This window comes from Vicugna pacos, chromosome 4, assembly GCF_048564905.1.
Source record: "Vicugna pacos chromosome 4, VicPac4, whole genome shotgun sequence".
NCBI classification, from domain to species: Eukaryota; Metazoa; Chordata; class Mammalia; order Artiodactyla; family Camelidae; genus Vicugna; species Vicugna pacos.
Window position 1 is genome coordinate 57,085,639 of NC_132990.1, and position 16,215 is coordinate 57,101,853.

Consider the following 16,215-nt stretch of genomic DNA (forward strand, 5'->3'; position numbering starts at 1 on the left):
AAGGAATATTGGTCTGTAGTTTTCCTGTGACATCTTTGGTTTTGGTATCTATAGAATGAGTTCCCCACTCGTCTGTTGTTTGGAAGAATTTATAAAGAATTGGCGTTAATTTTTCTTCAAAATTCTGGTAGAATTTACCAGTGAAGTTACCTGGGCCTGGCTTTTCCTTTTGGGAAGTTTTGTGATTACTAATTCAATGTCTTTCCTTGTTACAGGGCTATTCATATTTTTTGTTTTTTCTTGAGTCAGTTGTAGTTTTTGTCTTTCTAGGAATCAATTTCATGTATGTTGTGTAATTTGTTGGCATAAAATTGTTCATAGTATTCCCTTATAATAGTTTTTATTTCTATAAAAAGTAGTAATCTTCCCACATTTATTCCTCATTTTAGTCATTTGACTCCTCAGATATTTTTCCCCTCACTGTCAGTTTAGCTAAACTTTCATCAGTGTTGCTGATCTAAAGAAGAAAAAAAGGAACTTTTGGTTTTGTTGGTTTTCTCTATTGTTTTAGTCTCTATTTTATTTATTTTCTCTCTAATCTTTATTATTTACTTCCTTCTCCTTGCTTTGGATTTAGTTTTCTCTTTTTTTCTAGTTTCTTAAGGTTGAAGATTAGATAGATTATTGATTTACTGTCTCTCTGTCATAATACATCAGCATATCTCATTGTATTTTATTGCACTTTGGAAATAATTGTATTTTTTACAAATTGAAAGTTTGTGGCAACCCTGTGCTGTCGGATGATGATGAGCATCTTTTGGCAATAAAGTGTTTTTTAATCAAGGCATGCACCTTGTTTTTTAGACATCATGCTGCTGCACACTCAGTAGACTATGTTTATCATGTAAACGTAACTTTTATATGCACTGAGAAACGAAAAATTCGTGGGACCTGCTTTATTGTGTTAGTCACTTGATTGCAGTGGTCTGTAACTGAACCGGCAATCTCTGAGGTGTGCCTATAGATGCTCACAGTGTTACCTTTCCTCCAAGCACTGTTGCAGCAGCATCCCATGAGTTTTCATGTGCTGTGTTTTATTTTCATTCATCTCAAAGTATTTTCTAATTTCTTTTGTCATTTTTTTCTTTGATCCATTGGTTATCTAGAATTATATCAATTTCTACATATTTATGAATTTGCCAAGTTTCCTTCTGTTACTGATTTCTAAGTTTATTCCACTGTGGTCCGAGAACATACTTTGTCTAATTTTATTCCTCTTAAATTTATTGAGGTTTGTTTCATGGTCTTCATGGAGAATGGTCTGTGTATGCTTGAGAAGGATGTGTAATCTGCTGTTGTTAAGGGCTCTGTAAATGTCAGTTAAGTCTAGTTGGCTTATCGTATTGTTCAGGTCTTCTATTTCCTGGTCAGTCTTCTGTCCACCTGTGTCCATTACAGAACTTGGGAATGTTGAAGTCTCCAACTGTCATTGTTGAATTGGTTATTTTCTCCCTTCAGTTCTATCATTTTTCGTTTCCCATACTTTGGGGCTCTGTTGTTATATGTTTATAATGAAGTCTTTCTGATTGTTTGATCATTGTAAAAATGTCCTTAGTTTCTAGTAACAATTTTTATCTTAAAAGTATTTTGTCTAATATTAATATGGCCACTTCATCTCTCTGTAACTGTTTGCATGGTATGTATCTTTTTGCATCCTTTTACTTTTGGCATATTTGTGTCTTTGAATCTAAAGTGTGTGTCTTGTAGAATCGTATAGTTGGATCATGCCCTATCTACCTTTCACTTCAGCTAGCCCAGCTTTAATCTGGACAAGACCTAGGTAACAAAATCATTTTTGAGTTTCTTCTCCTTTCATGGATGACTGTAATCGTGCTGAATTGGGAACTTTGCCCAGGTTTTAAAGGCATTTCTTGATACAGTCTAAGGTGGCTAAGACAGTTGAGGAGGGGGTTCATAAATAGCATTTGGCTGACAATGTCTGGTACCGAGAGAAGTTAGATAACTGATCCGAGTGTTTAAAAGTTTTTAAAAGCAGCAATTATTGTCACAAGTGATTTTTAATAGACTAGGAAAACAAACTTAAGTGGCTGGTATCACCATTTATAATGCTGTAAAGATTAAGCAGATAACAATAGAACACCGTATGTTTTGATCTCAAAAATATGTTAATATTACTAATAATTGATCACCCATATTTCTAGTAGTGTTTCAAAAGGCAAGGAGATTTGAGAGCGATATTTTACCCTGATGAAAGACACGGCTTTCTTTACAAATAATTAGATGAAGTGTTGAAATTCACCTCCAGTTACGCTCATCTATATCTTTACCGCTTGTGTGCTAAAGCCATTTGATTTACAGACTTCTGTAGGGTCATTTATTTTTAAACCACCCCAGCGGCTAATTTTTAATGTTAATGCCAATGAATTAAAGAACCATTTAGCCCTATAGCTTTAACTAGGAATAAAGAGTTTTGTAAGTGGTTAAAAGAAAGGGTCTAGGTTCTAGTCTAGTCCCTTGGATTGGACAATGAATTCATATAAAATCCTCAAGAGCTTTTTTTGTGTCCTTTCCAGTATACTTTCAAGTGATGATCTGTAGTAGTGCTATGCTAGACTCCATAATGTTTTCTGTCTTTTCTTCCAGTTAAAGGCATTAGGATTTCCTGAAGGACTTGTGATACAAGCATATTTTGCTTGTGAGAAGAATGAGAACTTGGCTGCCAATTTTCTTCTACAGCAAAACTTTGATGAAGATTGAAAGGGACTTTTTTTTATCTCACACTTCACACCAGTGCATTACACTAACTTTGTTCACTGGATTGTCTGGGATGACTTGGGCTCATATCCACAATACTTGGTATAAGGTAGTAGGTTGTTGGGGGTGGGGAGGGAGGGCTCTAGGATATAGGGCAGGGATAAATACAGTGCATGTCTGCTTCAGTTAGCAGATGCCGCAAATCCACAGTGTGTAAAATATTATACAACCAAAAATCAGCTTTTGCAGGTCTTTATTTCTTCTATAAAACAGTAGGTAACTTTTCCTAGGTTTCACTCTTTTTAGTGTACTAGATCCAGAAATTTAGTGTAATGCCCTGCTTTATATTTCTTTGACTTAACGTTGTTTCAGAAAGAATCTTTGCTACCTAGAACCTACATTCTCTATTTCATGGCAACACTGGATAATGGCTTTGTGAAATTGGGGGGAAAGAAATTGGAGCAACTCTAAACAGAAATGCCAAATTATTGATGGTTATTATTGCTGCTTCAAATAAGTATGAAATTAATATGTAAGAAAGCCCATTCTTTCATGTTAAATACCTGGGGTTAAGGGGGAAAGGAGGGAAACTTTTTCTTAAAATGAAAATAATTACTGCTATTTTAAAATTTCTTGATCATTGAATGTGAGCCCCTTCTAACATGATTTGAGAAGCTGTACAAGTATAGGCAGAGTTATTTTCCTGTTTACATTTTTTTTTGGTTTGTTTAGGGGGGGAAATTGGTAGGTGTCTAATTACTGTTTACTTCATTGTTATATTGCAGTAAAAAGTTTTAAAACCACGGTTGCATGTTTGCTTTTGATGTATCCCTTTGTGGAATTAGCACTTTGGGGCCAATGGAGAAATGCAGCATTCACTCTCCCTCTCTTCCCCTTCCCTCAGCAGAAATGTGTTTGTCAGCAAGTCGTGAATTCCAACTGCTGCCTTTTTAAAAACCCACAAAATGCTGATTCCGTTCAGACTTAATGCAAATGTCTCAAAACTGGGTTTCTGATATTTGTAAATGTTTTTCCTTATTAGATAAGAATGTATGACCATTAAACTCATTAGGATTATTTGCTATCAAAAAGAGAAGGTGGACAGAACTTACAATCCAGCATCTTTTATTGCATTGGAAAGACTGGCGAAATCTTTTGGAAGGGTTGGGAGATGCGGCTGGAAAAGTACTTTGGAAAATATACAATCAAGATATCTCATGGCTTATTAAAAGAAAAATCTTAATAGCAGTGTTGGCTTTTATTTGGATTTTTTTCATCTCAGTTTTTTCCTTGGAATCTCCTTCGTTGGCATTGTTATTTGATCATAAAGGGGGGGTCAGATGTCTACTTCAGTTTTTCAGATCTATTTTCTTGAATATAAAAAGACTATTTAAAGAAATATTTTTTCTTTTATCAGATACTGAGTTAAGAAGATGAATTTGCACAGATTTTTTCCTGCATAATCTCTTAATAATCCTTAACAAAGTTTGATGACTTTTAAGCTTCTACGTCATGCACTCATAACTTGTCTCTTAAGAAAATAAATGAAACCATAATTTCTCCCCATGGTGTTATCATGTAGTTTCATCTTCATGTGTTTATCCATAAAACAACAAGGCCTTTGGACTTTGTATTACCTGTATGTTTTATAACGGATCGTGAAAAATGTCTGAGGAGAATAAAATGAGGAATCCTAAATATGCTCATCTTTCAAGGCAGAAGAATGAGTTGGGAAGAAGGGTGGCAGTTCTGGTCGGGTAATGAGATACTGTCATGTATGTTATGGTATTTATCTGCTACCTAATTGCTCTGAGCATAGCGAAAACTGGAAAGGGCAGTGGGGAGGGGCCACCGGCAGCAACCTCCTCTTTTCTCTGGAAACTGACAGCAGAGAGTAATAGCATGGAACTTTTGTCCTTGGACAACAAAACTGCAAATGTTGGGATTACTAATTGCCAGAAGACAATTCAGGCCAAGTTTTGACCGTGCTGTGCAGTACTTTTATCTGCTTAAAGAATCAGCCAAGATGCTGTGAAAGAAGTAGGCTTTTTGTGACCTTTTGCTGTTACTTTTTAACTTACAAGCAGTTTTGGTAAATCTCTTAATCTAAGGAGATGCATGAGTTTGGAATTTCGCATTTGAGGTATTCTGTCTCCTGTTTCTTAAATGTATATTTGTTGTTTAGTTGCTCTGTGGAAACTGAGGAAGCGTAAGTTTGTATTTGTTAAATTCGTATTGCCATCCTCCAGTCAAATATGTCTTTACATTGTTTAAAAATACTGAAGTGTTCTACCATATAATTTTTTCCTGTACTGGATGGCTAGGATTCTGGAGAATTGATTATAAAATATTTTCAATATATCCAACATTGCATTTCTCATTTTTTAAAAATGATTTTACCACGTAAAATCTTACATTGAAGTTGACAATGCCTTTATCACTGACCCTTCTGTTTTCTTCAGCCGTTGGTGAATGTGGCAAGTAGGAGGCTGGGCACTAGGTCGATTTTAGTGGATCTCCTGATTGTTTTCTCAACCAAAGCATTAACACAGAGATGGGATACTTGATAGAATATAAATCCAAGTTCATGAGAGCTTTGAGAGATTTCAGTGAATTCCCATTTTTCCCATGCTTCTTTTCTTTCAGCAACCAGCCTAAGATAGCTACAAAATATTCAACCAGAAGTAAGCAATTTCAGGGAGTGTTTCCTGACCAAGTCTTTATTTTGGTGAGTTCCCTAGTAGCTGTGCGGCTCAGGCACAGCGTGTCCTTCCAGTTGACTTCCCGTCATCCATTTTGTTCCGCTTAGTTCTGAGCCAGGGGCTGGCAAACCACGGCCCCATGAGCCAAAGCTGGCTCGCTGCCTGTTGTATGAGCTGTGAGCTAAGAATGGTCTTTACATTTTTTTAATGTAATTTAATTTTAATGGGGTTTTTTTTAAGGATTTTGTGACATGTGAAAAATAAGATTCACATTTCAGTGTCCATAAACAGTTTTGTTGAAATACAGCCATGCTCATTTATTTACATATTTTTGTCTATAGCAGCTGCTTTTGTGCTAAAGAGATTTGCTGTTGAATACTATTACTGCCTGACCCTTTGTGTAAAAAGTTTGCCATCTCTGTTTTAAATTGCAACTAGGCCCATCATGTGTTAAATTACATGGTGCTTTCTCCCCTGTTCCCCCCCCCCCTTTTTTTTTTTTAGCATTCTTGGCCTCTTGACTTGAGGTCTTAGCTTCAGGTTGCTTTGCTTGTGACCATCACGAGTTCTTCCCAGAGAGGTGGTATCACCCCAACATCTCCGCTGTCGAAGGAGCATCATGTGCCTGATGTGCTAGTCTAGCATGTATGCAGTGTCTAAGGTACCACTTTGAAATTATTCTTTGCTGTTGCTGCACTGTTTATTGCTCTTCCAGTAAGATAATTGAATTCAGCACTAAGCACACTTGTCAAAAGCACGTGGCATAGTGATGAATCAACCAGAACAGAAAGGCCACTTGAATGTATCTGGGAATCCTTGGGCCCTGGGATCAGTAAACTCTCATCAGAGGAAGCATCTGGACCACAGCTGGTAGAAGATAGATGAAATCCTGGAGAGAGGGATATCGCAGTTGGACCTGTTGAGTGACAGACTAGTTTCCAGAACTGTGTGGGTAGTTTACGCAGACTGGGGGGCGAGGGGCAGTGACAAGGAGGAAGAGGGGCGAAGGCTTGAACTTGCTAGGAAGAGATACAGTGCTGTGCACTAATGTTTGGGAAACCACAGGGACACTGATAGTGACAAAGTGTAAGAGGTCTTCCCTGTCATGATACAGTTAACATGGAAAGCGGTGGTCCCAGGTAGGAGAGGAGGCTGCAAGGACCAAAGAAACATTAGTGATGTTCTTCCTGTGTGGTGCTGTGGATTCCAAAGTGAGTAGAGACTGATCTCTGCCATTGTATTAGAAACACTATGACAGGCCCTTTGAATAGCGACAGGTCTTCAGCGGGTGCTTGTCGTCCAGGAGCACACGTTAAGAAGTAATCAACCGGCCTTCTGCCTCGTGTCTGTCTTGTTGATCTAGGCCCTCCTCCTCCCTTCTCACTTGGCTCAGAATGATTCATAGATAGTCATCCTCCCCAGACCATGAGGCGGTCTTCGATGTGCCTGGGGAAGCCGGCCTCCAACCCTAGCCCCAAATAGCTGCACACTTTTTCTCCAGTGTTTTGTTTAACTATTACACTTTATGTGATAAAAAATGCTGGGCAGTTGTATGTTACACATTAACCAGCTCTCCAGATGGGCGTCCTGCCAGTGGCCTTCTGCACTTCGGCAGGCTGGGGCTGGTTTCTGCTTATTGAACTGCCCCCTTAAGGCTTAGGATGTTAGATGTGGATCCTGGGTTGGTTTTTGACAGCTTCTATCTCTCTAACAAAGTCCAAAATTGTCTCAGAATGGGTCTGAAAAGTGTTTGTAAATCACTGAAGCCAGCTGGGTTTTATTTGCTAGCAACAGCAGGTAAGACAAGCAAATACTTGATAAGTTACCTCAAATTGGTTGGTTAAAAGTTGGATGAGAATGAATGGGGTCAGTGGTGCTTTGCCTTAGAACAGCTTGAGGTGAGAGTTCTTATTTTTGAATGATTTTATGAACCCTAGAATGATTCTTGCTACTTTTTAGCATTTTAGTGTATTTAATATGTGTTTTGTGGGGGCATTCTGTGATGTTTTTGGTTTTCAAATTTCTTTTTGGTCAGTGAGGCCTACTTCTGCTTGTTTGACATAATTTTAGCTAATTTTTATATTCTCTCCCGTTCTAAGGAAATTATAAAGAAAAGGGAAACATTTTCACTAATTTATTACTTAAATTATTATTTTAAATTGTATTTTTATATCTTTAACTTTGGTATTATAATTTTTACACCACGTTTGCATTTTTTCAAAGAGACTTAGCAATTTTTTCATCATTACACAATTTCGAATTTACAGAAAAATTGCGGGAACAGCACAAAGAGCTCTCAGGCCCCCCCCCATGCCCCCACTTTGCCAAACCCATTGAAGTTTTGTAGTTGTCCCAGTAATGTTCTCCATAGCAAGAGGCTTCAACCCAGAGTGATACACTCCTTCAATCCATATTCTTTCTCAGTCTTTGCTTGATCTTTATGACCTTAACCTTTTTCTTAAGATTAAAGGACACTTGTCTTATAGAATGTCCCTCAGTTTATGTTTGGTGTTTCCTCATGACCAGACTCAAGTTACACATTTTTGGAGGAAACACCAAAGAAGTGCAGCTGTGCTCTTTTCACTGTATCCCATGAGGTGGCGACCTGTCCCATCACCAGAAATGGTCACTTTGATCATTCAGGGAAGGTGGTGTCTGCCAGGCTCCTTCACTGAATAATTCACTGCTTTTCTCTTTGTATTTAATAAGTACTTTATGGGGAGATATTTTGAGACTGTAAATATCCTATTTCTCATCAAAATTTTGCCCATTAGTTTTAGTATCCATAGATGTGTTTCCTGCCTGGATCAATCCTCATGATGGCTGTCAAGTGGTGATTTTCACGTGACATAATTTCTTCTGCCTTTATTGGCATTCACCTGTATTCTGCCATTCTCTTTGCCCCATTTGTGATATGCATGTGATGGACTCAGATTTCTGTTTTATTCAGTAGTATGTACTCCATTACTGTCGTTATTTTGATGCTCAAGTTGTCCCATTATTTTCATTCTTAAAGCTAGCTTCTGTGTTTGGCGTGTCCTTATCACTCTTTTGAGTACTTCCTTCCTTTCTGGCACAATGACGCACTTCAGGCTCTCGTACTTTCTGTGCCGCGGCTCTGGCGTTTGCCATTTCTCCAAGGAGCTCTGGTTCCCTTTCGTGAAGATTGTGTTTAGAACCAAAACTTTGGGCTGCCTATGCTCATTGCTGCTGGAGTCTCACTGCTCCCAAGCATTTCAACAGACACCGGCAATAAGTGCACAGACACAAACAATGCATCTGTATTCTGATATCTACATGTAGATATTGAACACTTGAGTTCACACTGGTACCTTTCATTCTAGTTCATTCTAGCTTCTCCCATTCATTATTTCTAACTCCTTTCTTGCACAGTGACTTATCTCCCATTATGCTCAGTGTTTACTTTCTGTCACCTCCCCTGTGTGTAACCAGTCTTCTTAGGCACCCAGCTGTCTAAGTGTGTTTCTGGTGCTAGTGCTGGGACGGGAGACTACAGAAAGAGCAGACTAGTGGAGGGCAGGGCAGCCCACGTGCTGGACTGTTTGTGGCTTCCCCCAAGAACTGTGCTCTGTTGTGTCTGTCTTGGCACAGGCCGCTTCCCTGATTCATACGTGCAGCAGCTAATGAGCAGCTGTCCAAGGCCAGGCACTTGGTTTGGAATTCCTTCCACCTCCTTTATCTTGCTGGTTCCTCAGTATACAAAACCATACAAGACCTCACTGCTGGGAAGCCTTTCCATGACCCTCTTTTCCCTCCAGTTTGGGCCAGAGGCTTCTCTCTACTTCCTTAGCCACTTGTAAGTAGCTACCATAAAGTGAAAACCTGAACTGAGATTGTATCACCCATTATATGATGCAGTGAATGAGCATCTGACAGGCTCTAAAATCAGTGCCTGTGCCTTTCATTTCCATCCCCAGGACGAGTGAAAGGTGGAGATGCCCAGCTGATACCGGATGGATAAACAGGCAGTGAACAGATAGTTGAGACAACTTTGTCATCTTTACTGGAGCTTCAGGCTCTCCTCACCTTGCGGCCGTCCCTTCAGTTCTAAAAGCCAACTAAGAAGTTGAGGGACAATGAACAGAACCTCACAGGCTGCCTGCTTTCCTTTGCGTGGCCCAGGGACCTTGGCACCAGATTCTGAAAGACCTGACACACAATACTGTGAGCTGGCTGCTTGTTGGGGACGGTGAGATTCTGTTGACAAATTCCAGATGGGTCTACATCTGAGACTTAAATGGAGAGCAGACTAACAGCTGCAGTCCCAGGAACTCCATGCTGGGGCCAGGTCAGTGGGACGTGCGAATCAGGACCCCGAGTTGGTCTGGCTGGGTTTCTGTCTTCACGTCCCACACCAGCTGTGTGACTTCAGCCATGTCGCCGTACCTCTGTGTCCTGGTTTCCTCATCTGTAAAGCAGAGCCTGCCTCACCGGCTACTTGTAGGGGTCAAGTGAGAGAGTGGTCTGGAGAACGTCTTTCCCAAGGCCAAGTTTGTTTTCTGATGTGGTTGCTGACCCTGCCCTGCAGGCTGGGAGACACCTTCTCTGTCTTCCTCCAACAATGAGAACTGGTTACGGGAGGATCAAGAGTGTGGCTGAGCTGTTTTCCACAGAGCTGTGTGTGCCCCTTTGATCTCTGGGTGCCTTCGTCCTTCCTGCGTCACTGTTATCACATCAGCATTCCCAAGAGGCTGGAGGGCTTCCCCCTCAGCGGGGCAGCACGGCTCAAACATCGGCATTGCAGGTACAGAAAGCTTTAATGTCTCTGAACTGTTTCCGAGCAATGCTGAATTTTCTCTTGCCGGTTTCTCGGCTGAGGAATTGGCAGATACATCTCATCTCCAGATCAGATTTGGCAGAGAACCCGGCAAACCTGCCTGACGGTGCCCGCTGCCCCTTTCACCCATCCCCAGGGACTCTCAGTGTTCCCTCCTGATTTCCTCTGTCAGTCTTTCCAATGTACCAGAGGCACAGGAACTCAGATTTGGAAGGGCCTCTGGCCCTCACTACTGCCAACTCAGACTAATTGCATTTCAGACACTCCAGGGATTGTCAGGCTCCCCTCTTCCCTCGGCCTCTCTGGCTAGACCATCCTCAGGCCCTAATTCAGTTCTGGAGGCCACCCTGAGCCAGTGTGTCAACCTTTCAGATCTTATAAGAAGAGCGATTACCTCTCTCCCTGACTACCTCCCACCCACTAGCCAGATCTCCATGCTGAGAAGAGCCCCTCACTTGGGATGAGTTTTGTCCAGTCCTTTCCCCATCCTGACGAACACAGTCCTTGAGGAAGGGTCTGAGCAGGGTGAACTAGAGGAGCTCTCGCCTCCCTTATTCTGTGCATGGTACCTCTGTTAATGCAGCCTAAATTTGAGCGTGCTGGTTTGACAGCCTTGGATTGAGCAGCTGTGCTAATAATACCAACGTTTCAACGTGCCCGTGCATTTGGAGTCCACACCTGATCCACGGTACAGAAGCACAAGCAGCCTGCCCCACACTTACGTGTATCTTAGCTACCCAGCAGAAGCTGGTTCCACAGAGCCCTTTGGCCCAAGGGAAGGGAGCTAACCTTTACAAGTCCGGGTGTCCTACCCTGCACTAGTGCCTTACTTACACCACCATCATTGCCTTTTCACAGATGGGTTAACTGAGGTCAGTCAGGCCGAAACGACACAGCTACTAAGTGGCAGAGCCAGGAGGCAGACGTGTGTCACCCTGGGTGACATTGCCTTGTTTTCATCCCTGCCTCTTCACATCCCCTGAGTTAAGTCTCTTTCCTTCCTGTGATTGCTTTTCTTAAATCCCTCCTTGCTGTCTTGACAGCTGTTTGCTCCTCCCATGGTTTACCTGGCAGTTCTTAACATGTGGCTTGAGGGCTGCTTTCAGGAGCAGTCTCTGAGATCAGGACTGTTTTCCTAGTAACACTGAGCCTCTGCTTGCTGTTCTCACTCCCACTCTCATAGGTGTGTAGTGGAGTTTCCCAGAGGCTGCATGGCATGTGACACCACAGCAGAAGGAGCGAAGGAGCAGATGTGGAATCCAGCTGCCTTCTGTTAGGCCAGATAACAGGGGGATTTGCGAAAATCAAATACACCACCATTCCTCTCACTAATTTTTTAAAAAATCAGAATTTTTCATAAAGATTACATAATTTAATATACAGTAGGTTTATTTTAAGTGAATTATTTTTTAATTTCTTAATTTTCTCATCAAGTACATACTGATAGAGCCCGTGTGAACAAAAACTAGGGATTCTCAATGTTTAGGAGGGAGAAGAGGTCTTAAGGCCAGAAAGCTTGAGAACTGCTGTGTTAGATGATGGTTTTTCCTCTTTAGACTTGTTAACCCCAAAAACACTGCTTGGGAAGGCCGTGGGATGCTGGTGAAAGGCTGCAGACGTGGTTGGGATGTCGGACCCCTGCCACAGTGCCCTCCAGTCCTACTTCCAGGGTAACGGACTCCGAACTCCTCTGCTTGGCTTTCAAAGCCCATTGCAGGCTTGGTTCAGAGTATGCCTTCAGCCTGTCTCCCTCCCTCTCCACCACATACAGCACGACTTCATTACCCAGGCCTTTCCACACCTGTCCACACGTGCTGGTCACTCTGCCTGGAAATTCTCCCGTATTCCTCTCCTCATCTGAACTCCTCCTCCACTATTAAAGCCCACTTCGGTGTTAGAAGCTCTGTGACGGCTTTCCTGCCCAGGACCCAGCAGAGAACTGCTCCCTTGTTCTTCTCCCTCAGTAGGTGCAGTAACTGCATATCTGATGGTAATTGTTCTTTTGCACGTTTGTTTTATGGACTTGATGTCAAAGCCAGAAATAAAACTTGCAGTATCAATCAGCAGCAGTAGGAGCTTGGCACCCGCAGCTAACAAGGGAACTGGAAGGAGTTGTGCTTTGAGTCCTGGCTACAGGTTTGGGTGGAAGGAAGTTTGGTCTGGCATTATGGAGGGAAAGTAATATGAAAAGCCCAGGTGAGTGGTGGGGAAGTGCCAGGACCTGACCAAGCAGGCTGGGGAAGTGAAGGGAAAGTGCTCTCCACCCTGCCCTGATATGCCCCCTTGCCCCCCCTTGCCATGAGGGAGAGCCAGGAAGTGTCTCAGGTGGGAGCGCAGGGTGGGGAAGAGCCAGGCAGGTGAGGGGGAGCCAGCACCTCTGCATCGTGGAAGAGTTGAAGGCACCTGTGGGGAATCTGGCTCAGGGGAGGAAGGGAAGATGCTGGTCTAGAAAAGCTAGCCCTTCCTGGCCCTCTGTTGCCCAAGCTGTGCAGGGGAAAGGAGGGGAGGAAACTAAACCTACAGGAGCATGGTCACTAAGCTTTATCTACGTTGGCTTGTTTAACCCTGCCATGCACATGAGAAACTGAAGCTCGGAGAGGGCGACGTAACTAGCACATAGCCCGGGGAGGAAGGGAACCCGGCTCCAGGCCATGCCCTGTGGTCCCCTTCATGCCGATTTTCTGTCTATACAAGTGTGGGGGTTGGGGAGACGGTGAGATTTTTCCATCTGAGAGAGTCTTGGATCTTTACCCTCCTGGGTATGCCTGCAGGGAAGAATGCAGGGAAAGCTCTTAGGGTTTGGAGTCAGATGGGGTTTTTTTTCTCCTTCACATTTGTAATACTATACACAGAGTAGGATGTAGGTGACGACCCTCCGTTTATTTAAGAACCTCCCTTTAGAAGAATCAGCCTATTCACATAGGGACTGGGTCTTCTAGCCTCTTCCAAGGGGTCATGAAGGAGACATCCCAGGCTGACCTGGGACACAGCCTGAAGTGCCCTGCTGCCTGGCCCTGACCCAGTCCATGTGCCACTTTTCAGCTGGAGCCATGGCCCTCTCTTAACCATGTGGATTCTTCAGCCAGAGGCCCTTGCAGCCATAAATACTTACTGAGCAGCTCCTGTATGCCAGGCACAAGGAGGAGGCTGACAGGCCACCTGCCTTTCTAAAGCTGCACTTCAATGTTTTACATTTGAGGCTTCTGCATATAATTATAGAAAAAAAATAGGGTCATTGGCTAAAAAGAAACAAACAGAAAGAAAGAAGTCTATGCTCTTACTGTTTAATTAGGGACTACTGTAGGTTTTGTGTTGGCTTGGTTGGGGTAGGAGAGTAGTGTCATTTATTTATTTTGTTTTTAGCAGAGGAGACAGATGTGATATCTATTTTCAAATAGTAAAGACAATTATATGGCTTCTCAGCCCTTGCAGCCACAGTACAGGAAGCAGGGAGCCCACTGCCCACTAAAGTGGGGGCTGTTTTCTCTGGGTCCTGAGCCTGGGACTGGTTCTCTTTGCCCTGCTCGGTGCTCCCAAGGGAAGACAATAGTGGCAGATAATGTGGCTTCTCTCTTTGGTTCCAGGAGCCAAAGGAAATGTCAGTTGCTTCTGGGAAGGAACATGACCCCCTCTGGGGTTGGACGCATGAAGCCAGTGCCATCAAAATACCATCCCAACCCCTTCTGCTCTCTGGGAAAGAGACAACTCTGAGGACAGCCATGTGGGGTGGAAAGAGCCCAGTCTTTGAAATAAAGCAGACATGGGTTTGAATCCTGATTCAGCCACTTACTAGCTCTGCAGTCTTGGACAACTCACTCAGATATTCCTCATCTGTGATGATACTGTTATTTACCCCTACCTCGTTTACCAGTGATTAAGATGCATTACCAAGCCATAGCCCAAAAAGCAGCACAGGACAAAGCAGATAAATGGAAGAAAATAGAAAATCCTGAAGCAGGTCTTGGAACATACGAGAGCTTGATGGGGTGAGGGAGATGACATCCAGACCGCGTGGACAGAGGACGGAGTATCTAGTGAACACTGCCGGGAAGCCTGGCTTCTACCTGGACAGAGATAAAGTCACCTTAAATGTATGTGTGTCTTCAGTTCTCTTTGGTTGACTAAGACCTAAATGTGAAAGGTAAAACTATAAAAACGAATAAAAGGACTTTGGGGACCTGGCTGAGCAGGAGTCATCCCTGCAAGGAGCAAAAGTTTGACAGGGAGCCTGGGAGCCAGGATGTCCACCGAGGCTGTGTGTCAGGCCGGACCGTTCCCAGCTGGAGGAAGCAACTCCACCTTCAGCCAGTTTCTATTGCAGTGTTGTTCATGAGTCGCTCTGGCTCACCGCCTCTGTCCCTGTCCTGGATGGTCGGGAAGACGAAGCTCCCAGGCCGGGAAGACAGAACAGCTGTGCTTATGGGGACTCATGGACGGCGTGCATGTCCTGGAGGCACCCACAGTGAAGGTCTGCGCTGCTCACTCCCCCAGAGGGTGGCCCCGTCCTGCTCTCTCATCCTTGCAAGGGCCAGGAGGTGCACGAACATTTGGGCAAGGCCCTGGGAACCAGCACAGCCACACCAAACCCTACCAATGCTCCAAGGGCCAGAAGTTCAAGCACTCCTGAGGCCAACGTGCCAGCCATGGCTACAGAAACTAACCCCGGATATGCCTTGTTGTTAAACAGATTGTGGATGCTGCAGGGAAAAACTAATAAAAGAAATATGGGCATCATTTTAACTTCAGGTAAGGTCAGGATTTCTTAAAGGAAATCCCAGACAGGTAGAGGTGGGCTCTGAGGGACACTTGTTGCCTTGCAGGAAGAGATCTCTGTGCTGCCTTGGAGGGAGGTGTGGGCTGGACCATGCTTCCCTCTCGGAAGACTGAGTGGAGTCTGGGGAATTGAACCATTCAGCGGCATCTACTCAATTGTCCTTAGCTCATTGGTCAGGATCCCTGGACTTTCCCTTGGCCTGATGGACTTGCCCTGGTGGGACAGTTAACTGTCTTTGAGGTTCAGCAACTCAGACTCATGTCTCAGGCTTGGATTCGTTCCCCCTTCCCTAGATAGAAGATGAGTTTCCTTGAATGCAATTAAAGAGGCCCTGTGGCTTCCGTCCCTGGCTTTCCACTGGCTGTCGCTGGGCCTCAGCTGTTCTTTGTCTTTCAGTGGAATGCCAGTGGTACTCAGCCACGGCCATTTAGTACTGTTATCTTTAGAGTTACAGTTACTCCCCACCCCCTCGTCTCAAATGCCTGGTGCGTTCATCTCCTGCTGGCACGCTGCACCCGCCATACGTGTAACAACTGCAGCCACCTTGGGCTAGGACCCGCCTGTGCTTCAGCTACCACCAGTGCTGGAGTCCTCCTTGTAGCTAAGAGGGGAGCGGTGCAGTCCCAAGCCCTGTCGAGCCACCTGCTTTTTCGTGGACCACTCCCGGTACTAGCTGCCGCAGGTACGGCTCCCAGGAAGCAAACGCTGAAATGGAGCTCGGGGTGGGGGGCAAGCTTTTGTCTGGGACCAGCACCTAACTGGGCAGAAGAAGAAGGCAGCTGCGATGTGGGCCTGACAAAGCCTCAGTCAGCCACTGGGGAGAGCTGGCGCCAGCCTTGCTGGGCAGAGCTGTCCTGCGTCTGGCTGAAGTGTCCGGGCCTTTATGCCACACTCCCCATCGCCACATCACCAGTGTGGCTGCCCCAGGAAGGGCTCCTCTCTGCAGCTTGGGGCAAGCCCTTCCACGAAGGGGCTTCTGGGAGCAGTCCCATGTCTGCCACAACCCAAGAATGTAGTTTGTGTGTGAGAGCAGACTGTGTGGATAATAATAATAATAATAATAATAATAATAATAATAATAACCAACATGTACTGAGTATTTAGGATCCAGATGAGGCCCAGTGCCATTTACACAGTGAGGCAGAGACCATTGTCATCCCCATGTTTCTGTGCCCAGGTGAAGAGCTTCAACTGAGTCAGGGTTGCTTAGCATGCGACAGAGATGA

At 44.0% G+C, this 16,215-nt stretch overlaps 1 protein-coding gene and 1 pseudogene across 1 annotated transcript in view; both read left to right on the forward strand.

Moving 5' to 3' along the window:
- RAD23B (RAD23 homolog B, nucleotide excision repair protein) overlaps positions 1 to 3,963 on the forward strand; it is a 43,163-nt gene extending 39,200 nt beyond the window's left edge. Inside the window, exon 10 of the mRNA XM_072959874.1 lies at positions 2,605 to 3,963. Within this exon, the coding sequence (XP_072815975.1) occupies positions 2,605 to 2,718 (114 nt within the window). The 3' untranslated portion in view covers positions 2,719 to 3,963. The remainder of the gene's footprint in view (positions 1 to 2,604) is intronic.
- A 1,273-nt stretch (positions 3,964 to 5,236) lies between these two features.
- On the forward strand, positions 5,237 to 15,982 carry LOC116280337 (large ribosomal subunit protein eL18 pseudogene; annotated as a pseudogene).
- Positions 15,983 to 16,215: the final 233 nt, after the last annotated feature.